This window comes from Neomonachus schauinslandi, chromosome 13, assembly GCF_002201575.2.
Source record: "Neomonachus schauinslandi chromosome 13, ASM220157v2, whole genome shotgun sequence".
NCBI lineage: Eukaryota > Metazoa > Chordata > Mammalia > Carnivora > Phocidae > Neomonachus > Neomonachus schauinslandi.
The window spans coordinates 89,976,764-90,001,234 of NC_058415.1; the positions used below are offsets into that span (position 1 = coordinate 89,976,764).

Consider the following 24,471-nt stretch of genomic DNA (forward strand, 5'->3'; position numbering starts at 1 on the left):
GTGACCGAAACGCCATGGGAGCTACACACAACCCGAGAGAGCTGGGGAACCTCTGCCCTAAATGCGTCTATGTGCCGCCGCGTCAGAGAGAAAAGCCCTTCGTGTCCGTTGGGCCGAGAGAGGCGCTTTCGTGCCCTCTCCCAGCTGCCTGGGCCTGGCGCCACCGCCCGTACCTGCAGCTCCTGGCTCTGGTTGTAGAACTCCTCCCGGTCGTGCTGCAGCTGTCGGATCTGGCTGTGGAGCTGGGTCACCATCGTGTCTCGCTGCTCCTGCAGCTGGCTGCACCGGGCCTGCTCCTTCTGCACGCTAACCTTCCAGATCTGGATGTCCTTCTCTTGTAATTTCAACTGGTCTTTCTAGCGGAGACCAAAGACGTGATCATTTTAGCTGCCTTCCAAGGCGGGCGGCGAGGCTCCAGTGTCACCCAGGCCGACAGCCACACGCCGCCCTGAAGCCGTAACCACAGGTGCCGCATCCATCAGCTCACAACTGTCTAGCCTGACTGGCGGGCAAGGGTTACCAATTTCACAGCAGCACGTGGGTCGTAAGCTGCTAGAACTCTCCTCAGGCGCCAATTACTCCGAACACCTTCCCAAGTCCCAACCACCAGTGCTGGCGTAAGACCTCTAATAAACGGTACGCATCCAGGTCACTAAAAATGAGGAACATTTACTGGCTGCCTACCCAGGCGCTGAGCAAGTGGTCCCGCGACTTCTTTGGGCACCATGGTTAGAAAGTGGGTGCTGCTATTACACTTGTCCTGTTTTACAGAGTAGGTAACAGGCTGCAAGAGGCTAAGTCACTTTCGTAAGGTGAGAAGCGGCAGAGCCAAGGTTCAGCCTCCATGTCTGACTGGCTTCTCCACGGTGCTACAAGATTTTTGCCATAAAATAGCTCTAGGAGAGCTGGTTTCGTATTTGGAGAAACAAAATAATGCCTCTGACTCTGATCATCATGGGCAATTACAAACACACAAAAATCACTTGTCCCACAGTTTCCAAGGGCGGCAAGGCCATTCGGAGACCCGGCCAGTCCCGTCACCCGCAGAGACCAAGCGACCACCCTGAGCCGCAGCGGGGAGCAGAGCTAGGACTGAAAACCTGGGCCCCGGCTCAGTGGCCGCTCTTTACCAACAATCATGCTGACACCAAACAACAAACACCGAAACGCAGCCTCCTGCAGCCCCCGTGACGCTCACCATAGCAGCGTTGTGTTCCTCCAGCGCCGCCGCCCGGATCACCTTGCGGAGGAGCCGCCTGTTCCGGAGAGCATGCTGCTGCCTCTTAAAACGCTCATAGAGTAACTGGTTGTGCAGTAAAAGCAACTGGTTACGGAGGGTGCGGATCTCATCTGAGGGAGGAGAGCCTGATTTTAAAGCAGAGGGAGGGTGGCAGAGATGCCTTTTACAGATGGTTCCGTCAAGACCCTCCCACGGTTAGCCAGCCTAAGAAACACAATTCTCTCAGAAACAAGCCACCACTCCTTTTGCAAATGGTCACCTGGGTCTCAGCAACGGTCATGCATCAGGAGAGGGGAAAGAGGACTGACTACCTAGCTCCCCTTTAAAGGAACACAAAAGGCTAGAACATAGGAGGACTCCTGAGAGCTTCACAGACTTTTCCCACAGACCCAAACCATATGCACAGTTAGTTACGGCTCCTCTCTTCCCTCCCATGCTGTGTCCTCCCCCAGGCACAGCCCCAGCCACTGACCTCATGGGGTCTTTTCTAGGAAAGCCTGGCACGAGGTCAGTGCTTTCTGCATTTTCAGCCTTGGGCACCTGCTATACATCACTTTTCAAAAGTAGAAAATCCTGGCTTTGCAACATTTGAGATATTAGGGGCCAAGCAGACTCTGGCTAGAGCAGCAGCAAAGGGGAGACCTGTTCCTACAGGGCACGCCTCCTTCGAGGACAGAAAAGGTGACAAGCACGCAGGATCCACACGGGCTGGTCTGGAGCACAAGTAACAACTTTACCTCCAAAGTGGGTCCAGTCGACAGACTTGCTGGGTAAAGACAACCTAGGAAGAAAGGTTTGGGGGAACAAAGTTACCAAGCTTGCCTGCACAACCTTCCCTGGACTGTGCGTTGCCGCAAGGCCAGATCACTTCCTTGCAGTCAAAAGCAGCAACGGCGTAAGAAAGTTTCAATCCCCAGGTCCACGGGGAGTTAGAGGAGGCGACGCGCATAGGACGGAGGGCCGGCGCCCCCTCCGAGCATGACCAAGTCTTCAGGGTGCGGATGCCCTCCCTCGGAGCTCGCGCCGGGGCCGATCTTTGCTCGGCTCACCAAGGCGACGGAGTGATCAATAGACTGCCAGCTATTCTCAACCCTCTGCACCAAAATACATGGGGGGGTAGCCAAGCTTAAGGAAAAAGTAGGTAATATACCTGAGCCCGTTACACCAAATCTCATTCAAAGAGAGTAATCTCTGTCAAATTCCACCTGAGGTTATTACGTTGAAGAAAAATTAAAACCAAGGCCTTGTTGAGCAAGAGCCGAGGATTCAAACTCAGGAACTGGTGATCCCCTCACCCCCCTCCTAGAGAACCAGTGAAAAGGGCAGGAGAAGAAGGGCTGGAACAGCAGCTCAGACAGGCCTCTCAGAGGCAAGCCTGCGTGCAAGTGCAGGCGTGGAGGGTGGGCAGGCCCCCCGGATTGCCCTGAAACGCCGCTGACTTTACTTTCCATCTGATGAGCCACGTTACCTAAACAGAAAAAACAAACCTGTAGCTGGAGAAGGACACACCGGGACAGAGACGCCTAGGTCCCCTGAGTACCAGAGCCTCACCCTCACGTTCTCGGGGCACAGGTGAGCGCGCCCGAGCGCCCTGGCAGGACAGCGCTGGGGACTAGAGGCCCAGCGCAGACATGGCACAGCCCCGCATGCGTGCAAAGGTAACGACTAGGAAGGACAGAGGGAAGCCAGCCGCCCCCTTGAGTGGAGAACGAGTCCCCTGCGCTTGCCGGACTTCACACTGAGGGAATGCCGAGGGAAGAGACGCGTGGCAGGGCCTTACTTGTTCAGCTCCTTGCTGTGTGCATCTGCTCCCTGCTGGATCAGTCTATCCAGGACTTCCGCGGGGGAGGTCGAGGGCGGATAGTCTTCTTCTGCATTTCCTTTTGCTTTCTTTAACAGTTCCTTGGTCTTCTTGCTGACAAAATGATGGGCGGTCTTTGGCAATGCCACCTCAAAAAGATGATCGTAAGGGGGAGGCTGCCCACTTCCATACCCCACTCCCCTCTGAGGTGGAATTTTACAAGGGCTGGGAGTGAGGATGTTGGTCTCCAGCGAAGTCTGGCGCTCCCTGTTCCCAGCAGGGCTTTCGTCGGCGCCTCCACAGGGCGGGTCTATGGGAGTAAAGGCTTGCTTTGGTGTGTCAGGCCCAAGCTTGTCCAGGGAGGAGTTTAAAGGCTCAGGGTTCACACTGGCACCCTGAGCACCAGAGGTGGCCGAATGGTTCTTGCGAGGACAGCCCGGGAGACTGTCCCGGTAGAAGGGAGAGTCAAAGCCTCCTCGAGGAACCAGGGGCTCGGTGTCGGCCGTCGTGATCTCAGAGAGTTCTTTAGATATCGCCGCTGAGAGGAGGGAGACAAGAGACACCACTGTAAACAGGCCATCTGGGTAAGGCCAGGCCATGCACGGCTGTGTGCTGCCAAGGGCCACCCCTTTCCCTGCACAGGACCCAGAATAAAACTCCCACCTCCTTCCCCCAAGAGGAGAAAAACCAAGCAAGCCTGGGAGCGTTGACCCTAAATTCTGGTTTTAGGACACAATCAGAGCTTTTCCATCTCGTAGCAATCTCGTACAAGCCCAGAATCCCACACACTACCTTCTTCTTTAGCTTTCTCAACGCTATCTTCTTCGGAGGCCAGGTCCCCTAAAAACCCTGGAAGGTCACTTAGAGTGACAGAACCTTTGCTGCCAGGTAGCTCTTCTAAAGAGAAACAAAGACAATTCAAGTCAAAGAACTACACGGGTAACCCCCACAACTGTGAAACCACTCGCCCTGCGGTAGATGGCATCCATAACGATTCTTCCTGCCGAGTGAAGGGAGGAGGCTAGAAACGGCTCTCCCCTGGAGCAACCCCAGAAAGTGAGGCTACCACAAGGAGTCTAAGCAAAGGGACCAAAAAACATAATCCCACAAAAAATAAAATCCTCCATTCTTAACATCTCAGAGATCAGATAAACACCACAGTCTGACCGGCTCAAAGCACAGGTAACAGGTACTTCACTGCAATAGCTTAAAAGCTTTTTTTGATATTATTAGGTTGGTTTTTAGAATTAATGACGCCTCATTATATCTGGGCTTCATCGTTTTGTGGTGGTCCTGAATTTTCTTGTTTGCACACATAACCCAAGAGGAGACAAGCAAGGTAGCTAGGGTTACCCAGAGACTTTACCTAATCCTCTGTCGTTCGGGAGATGGGGCTGTCTGTGCAGACAGGGCTTTGCTGAATCTGTTTTCTCTTCCTGAAAAGATAGTACCATTTACGTCACAAAGCAGAAAATTGTGTACGTGTTCTCTTGTATAAGAGACATATCCTAAAAATCTAAAACTTTAACACATTATAAAGGAGTTTAAAGTTTAGCTCAGTGGTTCTCAAACTGTTTGGTCTCAGGGTGCCTTCATAGTCTTAAAAACCGGGAGTCCCATGAGCTTTTATTTATGTGGTTCTAACTACTGATAGTTACCACGTTAGAAATGAAAACAAACATTTTAAAAATATTTACCAATTTACTTAAAAATAACAAACCCATTATACGTAAACATAAATGATATATATTCTTATGAAAAATAACTACAGTTCCCAAGACAATAAAAACAAATTTAGTGGGGCGCCTGGGTGGCTCAGTTGGTTAAGCGACTGCCTTCGGCTCAGGTCATGATCCTGGAGTCCCGGGATCGAGTCCCGCATCGGGCTCCCTGCTCAGCAAGGAGTCTGCTTCTCCCTCTGACCCTCCCCCCTCTCATGCTCTCTCTCTCTCTCATTCTCTCTCAAATAAATAAATAAAATCTTTAAAAACAAAACAAAACAAAACAAAACAAATTTAGTGAGAAGAGTGGAATTGGTCTACATGTGTGCAAGCTCTTCCGTGTCTGGCTTAATGGAAGAATGCTGGATGCTCGGCTCTGCTTCTGCACTCAGTCGGTTGCAATATGTTATTTTGGCTAAAGTATATGAAGGAACTTCTGAGCCCCAGTGTCAAGTAGTTTAAAAAAGACTTAATCTTTGATGACTTTACAAGGTGTCATTTCTTAGAGGTTACAATGTGGAATCTGAAACCAGGACATTTCACCTTTCATGCTGTGTTCAAGGCCGCTGGTGTACCCTGTGCTCTGAATGCACCTTTTACCTACGGCGGCTCTGGGACATCACACACTGGACATTTAGAAGATCCTGGCTCGCCACGTTGGGCAGGGCTTCCCAGTGTGGAAATATTCACATGACATCAAAAACTCGATTATTCACCAAGCCCCCCAGGACTTTTCAACCTCTTCATAAAGTCTCGGGGACACTATCAAGCTCACAGTGACGGAGATTGTGTTTTTCATATTCTAATTTCACCTGAAACCTGAATTTTACCACCAGCAGCAAAGACGGTCCGTTGTTTGTTTTGAAGTGACAGCTGGTCATGTAAGCAGTAGCCTGCCCTATACCCGGGTCTAAATAAGCATCATTTGTCAGTCAGTTGTTCCTTCACATCAAACTGGCGGTCCCCAAAAAATGCAGCTGGTCTAGCAATCAACTCAAGTTGCGGCACAAAGGTTTGTGATGGATCCCCTATTTCAGCTCAAAGAATATTAAGCATGTATGTTCTCAAGGGTCACGATAGAATAAAATGAATCATTTTTACTGCTTTCCACGGAACACTCTTAAGGTACCGGAGTTTTGGGCTTTTTATCTTTCGTTCTTTTATTTTATTTTTATTTATTTATTTATTTATTTTTAAAGATTTTATTTATTTATTTGAGAGAGAGAATGAGATAGAGAGAGCATGAGAGGGGGGAGGGTCAGAGGGAGAAGCAGACTCCCTGCTGAGCAGGGAGCCCGATGCAGGACTCGATCCCGGGACTCCAGGATCATGACTTGAGCCGAAGGCAGTCGCTTAACCAACTGAGCCACCCAGGCGCCCCTATCTTTTGTTCTTTTAAACTGAAGACACACGTCAAGGAAGAAGGCGATGTGCACCGGGCAATTTGGTGCCGGCCCTGATTTGCGCTGGGGGCCACCCCTTCTCCCCCACATTGCTCTGCACCACAAGTGCAAACGCCAGGTCAAGAGGGGAAAGAGCAGGTTAGTATTACTACGAAAGCGGTCGAGTTCCTGGGTCCCCAAAAAGGCTTGAGCCCCAGGGGTAAGCAGATAACACTCTGAGAGCTGCTGGCTAATCTATTATCAGTTGCCCTGCTCCGAACCCATCACATCTCAGATCCAAATTCCATCTGACATAACAAGCTTCCTTCCCAAAGTGAGGCCACACGCGGGTCACTGTGCTGGGGCACAGGGAGCGTGGACACACCTGTACATACCTTCTTGGGGGGTGTGGCTGTGGCCTGCCGGAGGGCAATGTGCACGTAGTCGTCCGAGTGGCAGAGCGGGGCGGGAGGAGGAGATGTTGCTGGGGTTCCCAGAGGAGTTCCTTTTCCACCTGCTCACAGGCAAGGACAACATATACACCATCACCGAGCCTATTAAAAAACTCTGAATTTTTTAAGCCTGCCTGGGACAATGAAGAAAGCTGCTAGAGTGAACCTTCTAGAGAGCTTGAGCCATCTTTTTTTGGGGGGAGGCGGGGTGGTTCACTTTCTAGGTTCTAAAAACCCCAGGGTTTTGCATGAAGTGTCAAAAACAGGTTGACTACTGTAAGCAGCCCCAAACTCACTATTGGATCTAAGAGACAGTTCCTTGTCATACACATTGGGCCCAGACCAACCAACCGAATCCCACCTCAGACATACATACCAGTTGTACCAAAGACTTTACTGTAAGGGTGTGACAGATCAGGTGGGACATTTCCAGGAGAAGTTGGAGGAGTGGTCATACCACAAACCATAGATGGGCTCCAAAGAGTAGCCTGGGAAGTTAATAAGGCATGTCAGCAATAAGAAATGAACATCAAATCATCCCCAAGGCTTATATTCATGACCAAATGGAAAAAGGTATCATATTAAAACTTTATTATGAATCAAGATGCATTTTGTAAATCTAGACTCCAAGAGAAACCCAGGTGGCAATAGTGACTAACTTTCCTAATACCATGTATCCTTAAAAATAACTCCTAAAATGAGCAGTGTAAGATTTTCCCAATCGTATGCTAAATCCCAACCCAAACAGCTTCACCAGCAGGCAGAGAAGTAAGCAGGCATGCTCTTTAACACCATACTTGCGGCGGCTCAGTCAACAGCCGTGTCGATGGGGGACTCAGAGTCTGAGGTGGCTGCCCGGGCATGTTTAACAACATCAGCCAAGAGCTGGAGTAAGGGGTCGAGGTAGCACTCCCTAAAATGAAAGAGAAAGAGCACGTGAGATTAGTGTGTGATTTTAGATTATTCTGGGAAAAAAAAATTGTGGCCATCTAAACTATTCGATAATGTTCATATTATCGAATTATCGATGTCAGGGAACTCTTGACATCCCAGGGACACAGTAACATTTGAATGGCTCTTTAAATGCTCTTTGGAAATAGTTCAGTAAGGTTGTTTTTTTTGTTTTTAAGATTTTATTTATTTATTTTGGGGGGGAGGGGCAGGGGGGAGGGAGAGGAAGAGGGAAAGCATCTCAAGCAGACTCCCCGCTGAATGTGGAACCCAACTCACGGCTCAATCCCAGGACCCTGAGATCACGACCTGAGCCAAAATCAAGTCAGACACTCAACTGACTGAGCCACCCAGGCTCCTCAAGTTCAGTAAGGTTTGATGTCAAGTTAAGCTTCAGAATAACTTGAAAAAGCACCACCTGGATGACACCTTTAACGGGTACTACCTATAGATAAGCCCGCCTTTTCTAGAAACCAATTCTAAATTGTCAAGACTCAAACTGTGTCAGTGAGTGCTAAGGCCAGGTGCCCCAGTGCAAGCACCTGAAACACAGAAAGACTCTCTGATGGGGTGCTGCTGGGAAGTTGAATCCTCAAGTCCATATTCCTTTTTCTGTGTTAAAAACCCACCCCCAAGTCCGCTGGCATACTGTCAGATAGGAGACCAAAGATGCAGGGCTCTGAATTAAACTTGAAAGAGGGGTTAATCAGGAGAAACTGGAGGCAAATTCTAATTTCCAATATTTGGCAAACAGTTCCTAGGAGCGACAGTGAGTCTTATCCCAGGAAAAGAAAATAAAGATGACATAAATGAGCCATGCTTTCCAGAGACGAAGCTGAGAAGCAGGTAAGTGCTGAGGTCACTCTTACCACAGCTATTCTGCGTGTCGACGTAAGGGCTGGCGGCCACATCGGCCGCACGATGAGGAAAGCGCGCGGACACCTGCGGGGACACGGAGTCGCCGTCTTCGTACGAGGCTTCTGCAGGGTCCAGAGAGATTTTGGCACACTCTATTACAACATCATGTGTTTCTAATCTCTTCCACCTGGAAGAGGCAACGATAATTAAGAAAGGCAAGTTGGAATCCATTTACTCAAACAACCAAACCCTTAAGAATGCGAACGCAAGGCCAGGCATGGAACTAGGATTAGCAAAGGACAAGGCAGAACCCTGCCAGCCCAAGTATTAAACAGTACGGGTATATTAAGAACCAGCCATTCATTTTAGAAACCTCTACCTTCCCTATCTAAAATGGTCACATCAGGTTATCAGAAACTAACCTGAAACAAAAACGTCATCAACAAACGACTGGGCATAGTCTCAAAAGAGCACAAACTACACCAAGCAGTCACCAGGGGGACTTCTCCCTCAGAACAAAGGTAATCAAAGAACAGGGAGACCTGGAAAATGCCGGGTAGCTGAGGTGGATTTACAGTCTCCTATCAGAGCCTAGGGACTTCTGATCCATCTCTAGACCGGAAATACGGCGCAGAAAGACTCAAACCTAGAGAAAGCCCATGAGGACATTTTTTAAATCAGCCAAGGATTCCTGTCATATGATCCACAGTTCCACTAAGATTTAGCCTGTGGAAATCGACATACTTGTCAAGACAGACAACAATGCTCAGCACAGCTTGTCACAGAAAAAAGAAATAACCCAAAGTCACACCAAAGGGATATATTCTATAGAAGAAAAATTGTTACACCATCATGAAAAAGCATGCTCTCAGCAGGTCACTGGTTGCCAAGTGTCAGGAAGGAGACTGACCACAAAGGACAGAGAGGAACCTTGTGGGCAATGATACATTCTTTAGGGCGCCTGGGTGGCTCAGTTGGTTGAGCGACTGCCTTCAGCTCAGGTCATGATCCCACGGTCCTGGGATCGAGTCCCGCATCCGGCTCCCTGCTCTGCAGGGAGCCTGCTTCTCCCTCTCCCACTCCCCCTGCTTGTGTTCCCTCTCTCGTTGTGTCTCTCTCTGTCAAATAAATAAATAAAATCTTAAAAAAAAAAAAAATGATACATTCTTTATCATGAGTGTAACTTTTGTCAAAACTCAACGAAACTGATGAATCTTATTGTATGTCAACTGTACCTTCCTAAGCTGATTTTAAAAATGTTTTCAAAGATTCAGTGATGTTAAGATGGTCAGGGTATGAGCTTCAATGAATAAAGGATTCAAAACTACTCAGAGATATGCCCAGAGAGAGAGATGACGACACTGAGTGTTCAAATTAAAAGAACTGAAGTTATGGGTGATGTTCTTTTCCTTTCTAGTATTTGCCAAATGTTCTACAAAGCCCTAGTAATTAATACAGCATGCACCTGCTCAAGTATAAACTTTTAGACAACATAATTTCGCTATTCAGGTTTCTAAGTAAGTAGGAATCCAGCAAGACTCTCATCTTCATGTTCCAAATTTCACAGAAAAACAGCCCGGCACTAAGGGCAAGCCATGGGTTTACCCCAACAAAACATCTACTCCTACACAACTGTTCTAGAAAACTCATCATTCAATCTGAGATACTGAAAATGTGATATCAAATAGAGAACAAGAGAGTCCTCAGAGCATGGGCAGCATTCCTAAGGGAAAAGCCTTTCGACATCAGCACCGCACCTCCGGTCTGCGTGGGTGCTCACTGCCCGGGGTACCTGTGTGTTAAGGGCGGTAGCCTCCCCAACTATTCTTGGCACGACCGGCAAGGGATAAAGTGAGAGCAAGGCTCAGGATGCTTATGTACACACAGGAGCATTGCTTTTAGAGAATAAAGTGAAACTCACAATACAGTAGAAATACATTAAATGTCTGATTTATATGCATTTTTACGCTATTCATTTGATTCTTAAAAGGACTTTTCCCATTTAATGTCTCTGAAACTGGGAAGTCATATCTAATCAGGTGTGTGTTAGTTTTTGTGGTATTTTTTTCTTTCTCAGACGTACATAAAATAGAAGTACTCCATGGCATCTTGCATTTAATGAAATATGGTAGTTTAAAAAGTCAATTAAAAGGTCCCTCCCATGCCATTCCCCTCAACCACTTTGGTAGCTGCTTCCGATCTGTTGGCTGAACTGGTACCCTGCCTGCATATTTTTAAAGAATACGCTCTACGCTCTGAATTTCCAGATACACAGATTGTACCCATCATCTACTGACTTCTATTACAGTCAGTGAGGATGCAGGCCACTTCCGTATATCCTTCTCCCTCCTCCCTGATGCTCTCAACAGACGTGTATCATAGTTTCATTTTCTTCAAAATCAGTTTTCAATGATTATTAGGACTATGCAAATACTATGCATGACTGAGCCAGAGAGTATACTACAAGATTTCCTTTTCTGTTAGATTTAGTTTGTCGTGGAGTTTGGACTTTTGTTTCTTTTCCTCAGTCCTCTGTGTTTCTAATTCTTCCTAAACTTACCCTAACAGCTCTGAAACAATGCCTGGTATAATTTTTACATAACGATATGCAAATAAGCTACTGGAATTATCCCCCACCCCCACCCCACTAGCTCCCTTCTCTCTCCCACTTCTGGCGAGACTGGTTTGTTCTGAGGGCTGCTGTGTAGTGTTACCCGAAGACTTCCCGTGACCATGATCCTAAGTCAGGTCCCCTTGTTTCCTGGACTCTGTCTCACCAGATTCTACTCTCATTTTGATGGAACACATGCCCCAGTAGTTAGCTGAGCAGGGGTCCATGGGAGGTAAATGTGAGTCCTTACATATTTAAAACTGTCACACTTGACAGGCAGTTTGGCTGGGTCTAGAATTCTATGTTGAAGACCTTTCTGTCTCAATTAGTTTCAGAAGCTAATACCATTCTGACTTGATCCTTACTAAGCATTTTGGTCTTCTCTCTCTGAAAGGTTTATCCCTGGTGTTTTGAGATTCACCACACTGAAACTCGGTAGCATTCTCTCACTGACAGAAGCTGGGCGCCAGGTGAGACCCTTCAATCTGGAAACACGTGTCCTTCGATCCTCCCATTATTATATTTCTTTGTATTTTTCACGTTTATATTGGAGATTTTCTTCTATTATGTCTTTTACAATTTCTTCCCCCAAGAAAGTTTTCTCCCCTCTTTCTAAAGCTCTTTTTTCTTGGATGTTGGACTTCCTGTATTTTAAGTTTCTTATCTCTCTGCTCAGAATACTCATCTCTATCTTTTGATCCTGCTTTCTGAGATAGTCTTAACTTTATCTTCCAGTTCTTTTGTTGAAGTCTTGACTTCAGCTCTCACTTTTCATTTTCAAGGGTTCTTTGTCTCTGAATGTTCCCCCCATGGCACTATGACCTCTACATGTGCTCAAATGCCCCATCTCAGTGGCTACTACAGACGCTTTCCTCCTCTCTCTGTATTGTTTCTTTCTAACTCCATTTTCTCTTTATGTTGGTCTTTTTTTTTTTTTAAGGATTTTTATTTATTTATTTATTTGACAGAGAGAGAGAGACACAGTGAGAGAGGGAACACAAGCAGGGGGAGTGGGAGAGGGAGAAGCAGGCTTCCCGCTGAGCAGGGAGCCCAATGTGGGACTCGATCCCAGGACCCTGGGATCACGACCTGAGCCGAAGGCAGACGCTTAATGACTGAGCCACCCAGGCGCCCCCTTTTTAAAAAAAAAAAAAAAAGCTTTTATTTATTTATTTGAGGGAGAGAGAGCAAGCACACAAGTGAGGCGGGGGACAGAGGGAGAAGCAGACTCTCTGCTGACAGGGAGCCCAATGTGGGGCTCGATCCCAGGACCCTGGGATCATGATCTGAGGTGAAGGCAGACACTTAACTGACTGAGTCACCCAGGCGCCCCTATGTTGGGTCTCTTGTCTTTTGTGTTAGAGCTTTCTTCAAAAGCCAGATGACCCCTGCCTACCCATGGGAAGCGAGGCTCTCTAAGCTGGCCTGGGAGACTTCCAAGTTAGTCTCACACACTGAACATATGCATCCAATTGTATAACTTCCCAAACCCACCAAATCTACAGTATGGATTAGTTTGTTTTTAAATATAAACCTATGAGAAGGAGAAGAATGGGGGAAGACAGATCGGCACTACAGGCTCCTGAAAGTAGAAAGCAGACAGGCCAGAGGCAACCTACTAGCAAATCCAAGAAAGCAGAATCCTAAGCTCCCACTGTTTCAAAGCTAAAAGTCAACCTGACTTATACTGCAGAATCCTTAAAAAGCTAAAGAATTTTTACACCTCAAGTACTTCTGGAATTGGAGATGAGCGACAGGTAGATGAGGACAGCTAGCATGGGGAAGACAGGGTGAAAACTATCTGAGGGTCGGAGTCCCAAGGTCTCCTCCCCAACTCTAGGCTCCCAGGCAGCAGAAATCTGGGCTATTCTCTGGAAAGAGTAAAACAGATTTTTGGGACTGAGCTACTCCAGAAATAGTTGAGGACATGAGTACCATTCAAACAAGGGATTTAAGTGAGCATGTACATTTTGAATGCCAAGACACTAACCTCTCTCACCACTAGCCTCTTCCCTCCAGCAGCAGCCAGACCCTCCCCAGACTAGCGATTAGAAGACCCTTCTCTACAAAAACTTGACCAGCTCAGGAGGAACACGATAATGACATCAGGATCTCCAATAGACGTTCAGACCCATGTGCACACCACACACACACACACACACACACACACACACACACACGGGAAGCTCAGAGGTGACAAGTCCCACCCCTGTGAAGAGAGCTTTTTGGTCTCCCTACCCAGACACAAGCAGATTATCAGATCTTTGCAGAAAGCCTCGAAGACTTCAAAAGAACAGCAGTCCACGGATTACATGGGGAACAAACGGCTCTCAGCATTCTCGAGGATGTGAGAGGTTGCACCCATGAAATCCCAAACAAGCTACTACGAAGAGGAGCATTCAGAGACTTTTAAAAAACTCTTAGATGCTAAGAACACGGCACTAGGAGGGAAACTTACAACAGGATTAAAAACTAAAGATGAGGAGACCTTCAGAAAAAACAAAAGAGTAGAGAGAAAAAACAGGAGAGCAAAGAAAAGCAGAGGACACTCTAGGAGGCCCCAATCTACATACCAGTAGTTCCAGAAAGACAGACACAATGGAAGGAAGGAAATCAAACACGAGATAAAGAAAATTTCCTAGAGCCTGAAGATAAGAGTTTCCAGATTAAAGAAGGAGAACAGATTCTGACTAGGCAATGTCGGAGTATGAGGAGAACGAAGAGAGGGCTCTACGGCTCCCGCAGAGGAAAACAGGGCAAACACAGACATGAGAAATGAGAAGAGCTTTGGATTTCAACAGCAACACTGGCAGCAAGATGCGATGGCACAATGTCTTCAGGCTGCAGAATGAGGGGGACCAGAAGTCTGTACCCAGCCACATAACCGCTTCCTTTCTCTGAGAGCTACTAGAGGGTACACTCCACAAAAACAAGAGCAAACCCAGAAAAGAGACAGGAGACACAGGGAATAGGAGGTCCTGCACAGGAGAGACGCAGAGGACCACCGTGCACGAGGCACGGATCCGACAGGCAGGCCAAGAGACAGGCATGTGGCAGGCTGTCACCCTCGTCCCCGCTGCCACCGCACTATCTTCTTAACGGAGGGATGCAGTGTGCAGGTGACCCCAGCCCAGATAGGTTGTCTGTGCTTAGTCTGTCCTGAGTAAGCACTGATGAAGGCCCCACTCTCCCTTCTCTGCCTGGATCAGCCCCACAGATGGACGCTGCTCTGACCTGCTCCTAGAAGTGGGCCACCATGAGCTGAGAAGCAGCAAACGAGCAGTCTTTGTCCTCTGCCACATTTCGGCAGCACATCCAGAAGCTGGCCTCGCTACAGGCCCTGTGAGATGCTCTGACTAGGGTGAGCATTCTGTGTCTCAGGTCTTACTCGTGAATGACCTTGCCCACTGACATCCCCCCACCCCTGGGGCTCCTGTAAACTCTCAATGAAGGGAAGCCGGACGAAGACGCAAACACTGGGCTCTTCCCCTCGCCTCCTGAGGACCTTCATCTAATAGTGATAGGACTGCCCTTTCCTTAGCCTGGCTTGGCTTCCCAGTTAGCTTTCCAAAGCACAACGATACACGTGGTAAAACTCTACAAAATAGAAAGAACGATTAACATAAAAGCAAGAACGGGAGTTTCTCTGAAGTGGGACAGGAACAGGGAGAAAGATGTGTAGCAACGTTCCAGCTGAGAAGGTGGACGGCGGCTGTGTGCCCAGGTACTCGTGTGATGTTATTACGCTTTACAGGCATAATTCGTATACCTCTCCACATACCATCTCTCTCACACGAAGGTGTTTTGAGCCAACTGAGGCTCTGCATGACAGAGAGAGGGCTTGTCAGGTGAGATCAGGCATGAACCAGCTTTTTCAGTGGGAGATCCCTAAATGTCAGTTATCTGTGGACAGGTTTCCCCAAAAACGGTTCAATCCTCAGCCAGGGGGAGCATCGGCCTAGCTGCCAGCCAGGGAAGGTGGAGGAGAGAGCTGAGCTTCTCCCAGCTCCGTGCAGAGAACTTCATTCCCTTCTTAGCTCCACCCGCCCCACACCTGGCATCCTCGAATAGGAAGCCTGGCAGGTGCACTTCCTCCAGAGAATAAACCTAGAGACTACTCAGGGTCCCCTGGAGGCCGGCCGGCCATTGCCTGGCTACCTGCAGGGGGAGGCTCCCCACTCGACACCCACACTTCCCACAACCCACTTGTCTTCAACTACGTGCTGCTCAGCCTGCCTCGTGCGATCACCGGTACCCCCAAATGCCGGTACCCCCGAGCTGGACGCCTTCCTGGGGCTCTGCGGGGCCGGTGTCTGCATGGCAACCGCCTCCGCTCCCCTGGAGGAATGGTTAATTCTCTGTCTGTGAGGAGTATGTTTCAGACGTGAACCAAGTTCTAGCTGTACAAGTCCTTCGAAACAGAGTGATTCTATAAGTAGAAGAACCTGTATTCCCAAATAATACCCCAGGAGGGACATCGCCTATAGCACATGAATCTGTCAAGAGACGCTGTAAAATTCTGAGTCGCTAGCTTCATTTCTATACCTTCGAGGGTCCAGTTCGTGGTCCTTGGATCCAGTCACTAATTCCGGGTGAATTCGCACGTGCTCCATCATTGGCTAGAAGAGTTCGGGTTGACAAATTACAAAAGGCTTAATTTCTATGGTATCTGCCCACAATGGAATATTACTTGACAATAAAAAGGAATGGAGTCCTGACATCTGCTACACAGCATGGATGACCCCTGAAACATTCCACCAAGTGAAAGAAATCAGTCCCCAAAGACCACATACTCTATGATCCCAGGTCTGTGAAACGCTCACCAGGAGAGGCAAGTCTACAAAGGCAGAAAGGAGATCAGTGGCTGCCTAGGGCTGGGGCTATGGGGAGAGCTGAATTGCTTTTCAAAATCTGTCTCCCGCTGAATACACGGGTCCCAACCACAGCCTGTGCGCACAGTATGCAGGCTCTCAAATGAGCCGTCTTCACTCACCCTGACCACTTCTTCAAAAGTGTCCAAGTTCTCCTTCATACTGTAGTGAGAGCGTAGAAAGGAGACAAAGTTGCAAGGGTACATTCCGTAGAGGCGATGAAAGAGAGCATAAACACTGGCATGGAGATGGACAAGATAGATTTCTGTCACGTGGCCTAAAACAGGAAATCATGGACAGGAGACTCAGCCAGACACAAGATGACTTGTGCAAAGCAAACGTGAGCACATGGCCACCAGCATGACCTGCGGTCGACTGCTCCCACCTCACTCCACAGATAGCAAGAGTGTTTTTCTAAAATGCAAATCTTAACACACAAAACACCCCTATTTAAAATCCATCAGTGGCTCCCTACAGCCTTGGGATAAACTCCAATCTACTTAGAATGACCCATAAAGGCCCCTACAGATCCAATGCTACTCTCCTGTCTTCACTCGACACTCTCACAATACTGACCTAACTTTCTCATGATGATCACTCTCCCTAAAATTTGTTCTTGTTGTTTTTTATGATTATTATTCTAATTTTAAGTAAACTCTACGCCACACATGGGGATCCAACTCACAACCCTGAGGTCAAGAGCTGCATGCTCTACCAACTGAGCCAGCCATGTGCCCCCCAAAAATTTGTAATGATACTTCTCCACTGTCCTACTTAGCATGAATTTCTTGAGTTTCTTGAACACTCTTACTGCACCGTCTTACTCACCTCTGTACCCTTAGTGCCTTGCACAGTGCTTGGTGCAGAACAGACATTCAAATATTTGCAGAACAAATGTGAGAGATCCTTTTGAAATCAGCGTGTAGTCTTAGTGATGCAGATTTGTAACTAAAGAGTGAAAAAACTATTATCTAGAAACTAGCTTAAGAAGCTGAGAGTGGGAGAAACTGAACACTTTGTTCATCGAGCCTCACCCAGACCCCATCGAAAACCCTAAGTCCACAGGATCCGTACAGCTCCTCCATAATAATGGACAGACCACTCCTTTCCTCCCCAGAAGAGCCTACTAAATAACCAGCATCACATAGATCTTGCACTTGTTATTAATCCTGTACAGGAAGCTACAGGATCTGGTGTGACATGGCTTACACACTTCATCTTTTCAACATGAATAGCTCATGCTGCCCTTACCAAAAGATTCCAAGTATCACATGCTTATAGCTTTGAAATCATTTTCATAGAGCTGGACTCCCTGCCAGTATGGGGAAAAACCCCACCACATTTAAAACGACGATACTAATTAGGACCCACTGCATTTTCCCTCCTCCTCCACATACAAAAGACAGGTTCTCAGAACCAGAGGTTTGTGTTCTGTCACAACAGACCAGCAAAGTAAGACAAAAAGGTGCCCCAAGCCTAGTCCTGTATTGCTACAACACGGATTGAAGGTATTTTGATAGACTGAAGTTTACTGACAATTAGGAAGTTTTACATCCTACCAGTTTCTCTGAAAACTAATCCTCTTAAGCCGACAGAATGAGGAAGGCATCTAATAGTCATGCCTACAGTGAGTACACCCAAGGCCCTCTGCAACCGGCTGGTGACACCCACCCATTCCAGCTACGAAAGTCTACACGTCTTTCCTTTACAGCTCACGACCTGTCAATCACTAACGAAAGCATTCACCTGGTAGGGAATGACAGGTATGTAAGGACATCTTTACCTGGCTTCTTCAGGCACCACGACGAAAGACGGCCAAAAATATCAAAGAAATCATGAAGGTGCTGCTTCCCCGACTGTGGAATCATTGGTAGCATGGTTATCAACACTAAGACACCTGTTGTGAGGACGACAACATCCGTATCCATCTGCGGAAGGAAAGGTCGAGCAGGAAGAACACGTGTGAGGCACAGCCCTAGAATCAGCACTACCAGCACAGCAAGAGGCCGCTCTAAATTCTACGGGGATCAGAAAGTAGAGGTCCCCTCATCGACTCAGGTTCCTCACCCTCAGGTTTGGGGGGAACAACACTGGTCAGACTTGACCATAATGAATCTGCAAAGACCACTTCTGCTGCCCCCAGACAAACCTATCTGGGAGAGAAACTTCAACCTGACCTGGGGACGCTCTGCCTATGGCACTTGGCCCAGAAGTGTGACGAGATGCCTTTAACAGAACACAGGAACATGACAGTTTCTGTTCATTCAACCAAATCCTCAAATATTTACTTTTTGTTAATCAATTTAAAAAACACTACACAAGTAATGTCAAGTAATTCAGTATTTTTTAAAGGATTACAACAGAAGTGTAATTTAAGGAGAAATTAGCAGAGCGCTAACAAATCTCCCTAACAGTTCACCTTTGTAGCAGCATTTATAGATCAGCAAATAAAAGAAGATATGGTGACCTCTGATCATGTCTATAGTTTAAATATCAAGTCATACAACTTCAGGCTAATTGAAGATACTTAATACCCAATGGATAATGAATCAACTCAGGATAGCTACAGCAGCTCACCTGACCCATAATTAAATCATGAATGTTTGCCAAGTAACTGGAATTCAGATTTAAGAACCAAGATATTAATCAAAAGACTACCACGCAGGCTAAGACACTCATTATTACTGTTAAAAAGAGGAAATCCACGAGTCTGGAAATAAAGCCTTAAATAGATTTAGTTTTTATGTTAAGCACTAAGCCTTTTGTCATGGCCGACATCTATCTAGTAAGAAGAACGTAAAATATTGGTAGGAGAATCAAGAACACATAACCAGTTCCAGTAAAAACGACTAACCCTAATTTTGCTTATGGTACTATTCTAACCAATGGCTTGGGTAGCAGTCCATGAGTAATTGCCAAAGCTTACCCTTTTGAAAAAGTGAAGTGTTTTACAATCTGAACTGAATTGTGTGGCCTCAAAATTGAGTTATATTCTCTCCAATCCCTTCACTTAAAAAAATGTAAGTTGTACCAATTGTTCCTATTTTTTCTCAACATTAAATGCATGTTTTTATGATACCCTACCAACGTGACTCCCACCTCTAGGGGTAATGAAACAGTTACCCTTGCTGGCAGAGACAAAAATCAATTTGCAGGGTGCTGTATCAGATGATCCAGAGGTACTGCCATCCTGGGACAAACGCTACTGGATATTTTCACGTCTCTGTGAGGTACAGGCAGTTAATATTAACCACATTTTTTATTTTATAGATAGGAAACAAGTCCAGGAATTAAAACAGATTAAGCAAATAGCCTGGAGTATTTCAGCAAGCCACTCTGAAAACTAAAACCACAAAGTTCTACTTAGGTTTTGACTCACTGCGTAGAAAAATACACTAAATTTAGAGTGCAAGAGGCAGAATGCGATTCAGGAGGCCCTGTATCAACAAAACCTTAATTACGGCTGCAACAAGAACGTGGTCCTGAATGGTTAAAAAGAGCTGTTAGCCATTTTTCTCCTAGCTAAAAGAGAATCTGGGCTTCCCTCAAAGAGAAACCAGATGTTTTAACGGAGGGAAGACTGGACAATGATGGAGTCCAAGAGGGTGGGAATAATGTCACGTTGAACCTTATTTGCTTGGACGAAAGCCACTTGCCGGTCACGGGGATGCACTGAGAATTTACTAAGTACCAACTGTGGACGACATGACATTCGAGGAAAGCCAAACACTAAAAGTTTCTGAACTCTCAGAGTTCAAATCTAGCTTGCTTGCTTTAAAGTCACCCAGAATTTCAGAAATAATATTCACAAAGGCATTTCATTCAAACCCTTGCAAACATCGTACCTTGAGACATTTGAGTAAAGAAGGCAAAAGAGGTGCTTGAGAGAGTTTGTGCTTCCAAGGCGGCTGCAGTCTGATGACGTGCCCCAGCAGCGACAGCGCAGGCAGCCGAGAGGCGGCTCTGCCCATACAGTCATTCATTTTGTCCAAGAGGTGCTAAACACGTAAAAGAACAGGGGAAATAGGTCTCAGTGAGGCTGGGGGGAGGGGGGAGGAAATCAAGGGAAACAAGGGAAATTCTCCTGAGAACGTAGCAGATGACATAAACAGAGGCAACGAGGACGTACGCCAGCTCCTCGAGTCTCCACGGACGGGAAGCAAGGGCCATCCAGGTGAAGAGATCAAACGAAAGAGCTTTAAAAACCACACTGGCACACAAAACACCACTGCATTTGGCCTGAGAGAGGGCAGCCAGCTGGCTAGTCCTGAAAAAGGATCCCATGATACACAGGTGCAGGCCGGGAGGGTGAGGGGCAGACTCCCTCATGGACCCTCTTGTTAAGTACAAATAAGCCACTTTTTCCAAAAACTGCTGGTCCTGAGCCTGTGGCAGGTTGTTGAAGCTGTGAGGGTAGCAGCTGCTTATTGCTACCATAGCCCAGTCTACATGGTTTGGCCCCAAATATAAATTGGGTAATCTAGAAGTTAAAATTCAGCCCAGAAAAACAACAGAACAAGATATACTGGAAAAGGCACACAACGGCAAGGCCTTCAAATCTTAGTGAAGCCACTAGCATTTAGAAACTCAACACTTAACCAAAGTACGCAACTACAGTGCTTTGTGAGCTATTTACCACCAACAAAAATAAAACACTAAGGAGCCCTCCAAGTGCCTGGTGCTGGGCAACAGGACTCAGCAATTAGCCCCATAGCTGTCTGGACCCATAGATTTTCCCACATTGATTAAGTCCAAAATCCTATTCAAAGCATGGATTTAAAGATGGGCACCTTACAGGTCAAACTGTTACTGTACAATGACAGCACTGCAATTATAGGATTTCTTGGAACAGAGAAAGCTTAAAAAAACCTCTGGAATATGTTTTATTTTGTAAACTTTGCAGGACACATGGGTTCCGCAAATTCTTTTTCCATGTGGTTGCAATCTGGGAACAGGATCATCTGCGGCACGGAGAAGATGAAGGAGCACGCTCTGGACACACTGCACGGGGTGTGCACAGAGGCCACCACACCGGTCGGGGCCAGACTGAACGGCCCAGCACTACGTTCCAGCAGTTACCTTGTCATGCGGCTCTTGCAAGGTAGTCAGGATGTGCAATACCGGCTGAGAATTGGTTTCCAGGTAATAGTCCACCAAGGTGTTTACGAGCATCGGACCACGGTCTGAACAAAGGAAAGGGAAATAATTATTTCCTTTAATATTCTAAACTTACCTCAAATGGCTGCCGGTCATAAAATCCAGAAAGTATTTCTTTATATGCTCCCCAAAGTTACGTGAAGCATTCTATTTCTACCCTTCAATCTATTTAGGTTTAACAATAAGATAATACCAAATTAACCTGCCTAAATATCCGTAAAAGCATAGAAATGCTATCTCCTTTTTTTATTGCCTTCTTTGGTTATAAAACTGTAACCATGTCCACTGATAACAACTCAGATGATGTGAAAGAACATAAAATGAAAGTCCTCCTCACTACCAGCCTCTCTCAACCCACTCTTCAGAGACAAGCATCCTTGAGTTTGGTACACGTCCTTTCAAACCTTTTCCTACTTGGATAACCACACATGTGCGCACGCGAACACAAAGCCCCCACACCCACGTACACGCAGCCTGTGTATGTGTTTTCTTCCACTTAACAGTGTGTTGCAGACACCCTCCCATGTTGGCACCTCTGACCTACTTCAGTCTCCTCACTGACCTGGAGCCCCACTGCTCGGCTCTACACGACTCAGTGAACCAGTCACCTACTGAAGGATACTTGGGTTTTCCCAGTTTTCACTAGACTTCATTCAAGGCTATAATGAAATATAGACTCTTGTCAGTGGGACACTTGGTACATGCTTCTTAATGGGTGATGGATACTCCAAAAAGGCTGAATACTAATTTATTCTCCTGCCAACAGTGCCCATTTCTGTAGTCAATATTTGATTTCTGTCAACCTAGTAAGCAAAGAAAGGTACTGTTGAAATTCCTGTTTCTCTGATTAAGGAGAGGTCACGCATTTTTATACCAGAAATCACATATGTGATTTCTGCATGGCATTTGCTTGAAAATACTTGGGTGGGGGGAACAAGGGAGGTGAGATGAAAACAAGAAGGCAGCAACTTTGAAGCTGGGTCGTGGGTTCATTATGTGATTGATTCTTACTTAATAAGTTTGTGTGTCTCTTTGAATATTTCCATAATAAAGCACACAGAGAGTGAATCTGGCAGTTGATGCTCTTTTCTCAGTGGTTTTGGAGACTCTCCTCAGAAGATGAAAACCAACATCAGCAGACTATAGTCACCCACAGGTCAGTCTCTTCTGATGCGCAGATGAGCGAGAATGGGCGTGACCCTGCTTACCAGAGCTGAGGTTCTCTTTAAAGACAGCTGTCACATCATCACGCACACTCAGCACGGGGGAGTCCAGCATGGACAGGAGCTCCCCGATATTCGCTTGCTGGGCCATTATCTTACACGACTGTGCTGCGCCAGGTCCGGGACGTGCACTAGCGAGTCTGCAGGCTCTTCATTGGTGCCACTACCAGACTGAAAAAAAGGAAGACACACAGTGTGACAAAATGGCCCCATTTCTCCCCATTAAAAATTACCTGCAAGAGAAGCCAGCGCATATGTTCAATGCAGTGAAAAACCTGTCCAGAATTCTGCTGATGAAAGAAGCTAAGGTGTGAGAATAATTCTACATTTGACAATTTGTGAAGAAGAGGTCTATGGAATGCAAGCACCGGAGAGAGACGGAAAACCCTGCTACCAGTCAGAACCATCACGGCAACTTAATGCCAGGACCAAAGCAAAGTTTTTTATTTTTATTCCTACTTCTGACTCTGCCTTTGGTTTTGGCTAAGACTATGTTTACGTTTTAAATCATCGATCTAAAAAGTAGATGAGGGGTGCCTGGGTGGTTCAGTCAGTTAAGCCCCTGCCTTCGGCTCAGGTTGTGATCTCAGGGTCCTGGGATCGAGCCCCGCATCGGGCTCCCTGTTCAGCGGGGAGTCTGCTTCTCCTGCCACTCCCCCCTGCTTGTGTCTCGCTCTCTGTCAAATAAATAAATAAAAATCTTTCAAAAAATAAATAAATAAAAAGTAGACAAACTATTTTCAGAAAAAGAACTAAAAACATGCTGTTTTCCTCTTGACACTCCCATCAATGTCTAGAAGCTGGTCTAGCTTGTTAGGTCACAGGACCATCCATTCAATACTTCAATACCTCATTTGAAGCAGGGACCACGTCTTGATATTTCATACAAACTCCTCCCCCCAGACATCTGTCACACTCAAATGCCATTGGTCACAGGCAAGAGGCATGAAGTGGGGGCACAAGGGTAAATCTGCCCCCTTCAAAGACTCCATTCCTCCTGATGATGGAGCCGCTGCCTTATCTTTATATACAAAAAAAACAGCTCATTCTCCAGGTGTCACTATCCACATTTACAATTATTTTTCTTTCCACTTGGGTGTCTAAAGGTATATTTTCAAAAACAAGCAAAACCAATGATCATTTAAGAGATAGGAACTGCACATCTTTTACAAACATCAGTGAATACAGTCCTTAGACCAGTATCATGCGGTTGGTTCTTCTGTCCCCATTTTGCGGGGAGAGAAACAGAAATGAAGCCATTTGCCTGGGGTTGCAAAGCTAGCAAGAGGCAGAACCAGAGAACTGAAATTTGAACCCAGATCTGCTCGACTGCATAGCCCTAAGCCCTTCAACGTGACATCAAGCGACCTCGTGGTTTTGATCCTCACAGCAATTCTGTGAGGTAAGCAGATATCCTCTATTACAAATGAGAATATGGAGACTCAGAAAGGATAAGTAACTTTGCCAAGGTCACATGGTAAAGCAGAACTCAGACGGCTCAACTCCCAGGCCCATGGCTGCATCTGTCCTTGGTCGCCATGTTGCTTCCTCCAGCGCCGCTCTGAGTGGCTGGGGTAGCAGCCCTCCTGCTTCAGTGTGGACCCAGACCACCCAGGGTGCCTCTTAGAAACGCAACTTCCTGGGCCATTCCACCACTGACTTGGGGCTTTGGAACCGGCATTTTAATAAGCACCTAGGGAGGAAATATTATGCTAAAGAAAAAGTCCACCAGAGTTAAGCTCCTCCTGCAAAAATGCCAAATTTAAGCACCAATGGCCCCAGAAACTGGTGAGTATTATTATCTATGCTCTTGTTTAATTACAACCCAGCAACAGCCACTGATTTGGCTCTCGGTGAATCAGAAGTTCATGAGCCAAAAAAAAAAAAATCAATTAAAATGTCTACATGCATTTTTGATAGCTAACCACGATGCAGGAAGTTGCTGGCTCACACCTATGAATATAAATCTTACAGGTAAATCACAAAGGGAATCCATTTCAAAGGGCTTACAACTGGTAAGATTTTCTTGTAAAAGAGTTCAGAGCTGAAAATAGAAACAAATTTCACCTTGTGAGTTGGATTAAATTAAATTTACAAGTGAAGAAAATACCAACCTGTCAGGATTTATTGTCCATGGAGAGAATGAAATGAGAGAACGTATGCGTACACTCGGCACAAATAAATACTCCCTGAGCAGTGCCCAT

The 24,471-nt window shown here is 46.6% G+C and overlaps 1 protein-coding gene across 3 annotated transcripts in view; it reads right to left on the reverse strand.

Moving 5' to 3' along the window:
• Positions 1 to 22,435, reverse strand: part of TSC1 (TSC complex subunit 1) — a 29,573-nt gene extending 7,138 nt beyond the window's left edge. Inside the window, exons 1-16 of one of the 3 annotated variants that reach the window (XM_021691328.2) lie at positions 22,253 to 22,435; positions 20,967 to 21,070; positions 19,733 to 19,885; positions 17,671 to 17,815; positions 16,010 to 16,164; positions 15,562 to 15,635; positions 8,417 to 8,592; positions 7,394 to 7,509; positions 6,973 to 7,084; positions 6,540 to 6,658; positions 4,408 to 4,477; positions 3,834 to 3,938; positions 3,021 to 3,579; positions 1,978 to 2,021; positions 1,199 to 1,365; positions 174 to 356 (exon numbers count right to left, since the gene is read on the reverse strand). In XM_021691328.2, the coding sequence (XP_021547003.1) occupies positions 174 to 356; positions 1,199 to 1,365; positions 1,978 to 2,021; positions 3,021 to 3,579; positions 3,834 to 3,938; positions 4,408 to 4,477; positions 6,540 to 6,658; positions 6,973 to 7,084; positions 7,394 to 7,509; positions 8,417 to 8,592; positions 15,562 to 15,635; positions 16,010 to 16,164; positions 17,671 to 17,815; positions 19,733 to 19,885; positions 20,967 to 21,070; positions 22,253 to 22,358 (2,388 nt within the window). In that variant the 5' untranslated portion in view covers positions 22,359 to 22,435. Of the gene's footprint in view, positions 1 to 173; positions 357 to 1,198; positions 1,366 to 1,977; positions 2,022 to 3,020; positions 3,580 to 3,833; positions 3,939 to 4,407; positions 4,478 to 6,539; positions 6,662 to 6,972; positions 7,085 to 7,393; positions 7,510 to 8,416; positions 8,593 to 15,561; positions 15,636 to 16,009; positions 16,165 to 17,670; positions 17,816 to 19,732; positions 19,886 to 20,966; positions 21,071 to 22,252 lie in introns of all 3 variants that reach the window. The other 2 variants (XM_044920493.1, XM_044920494.1) reach the window with 2 other exon arrangements.
• Between the last annotated feature and the right edge of the window lie 2,036 nt (positions 22,436 to 24,471).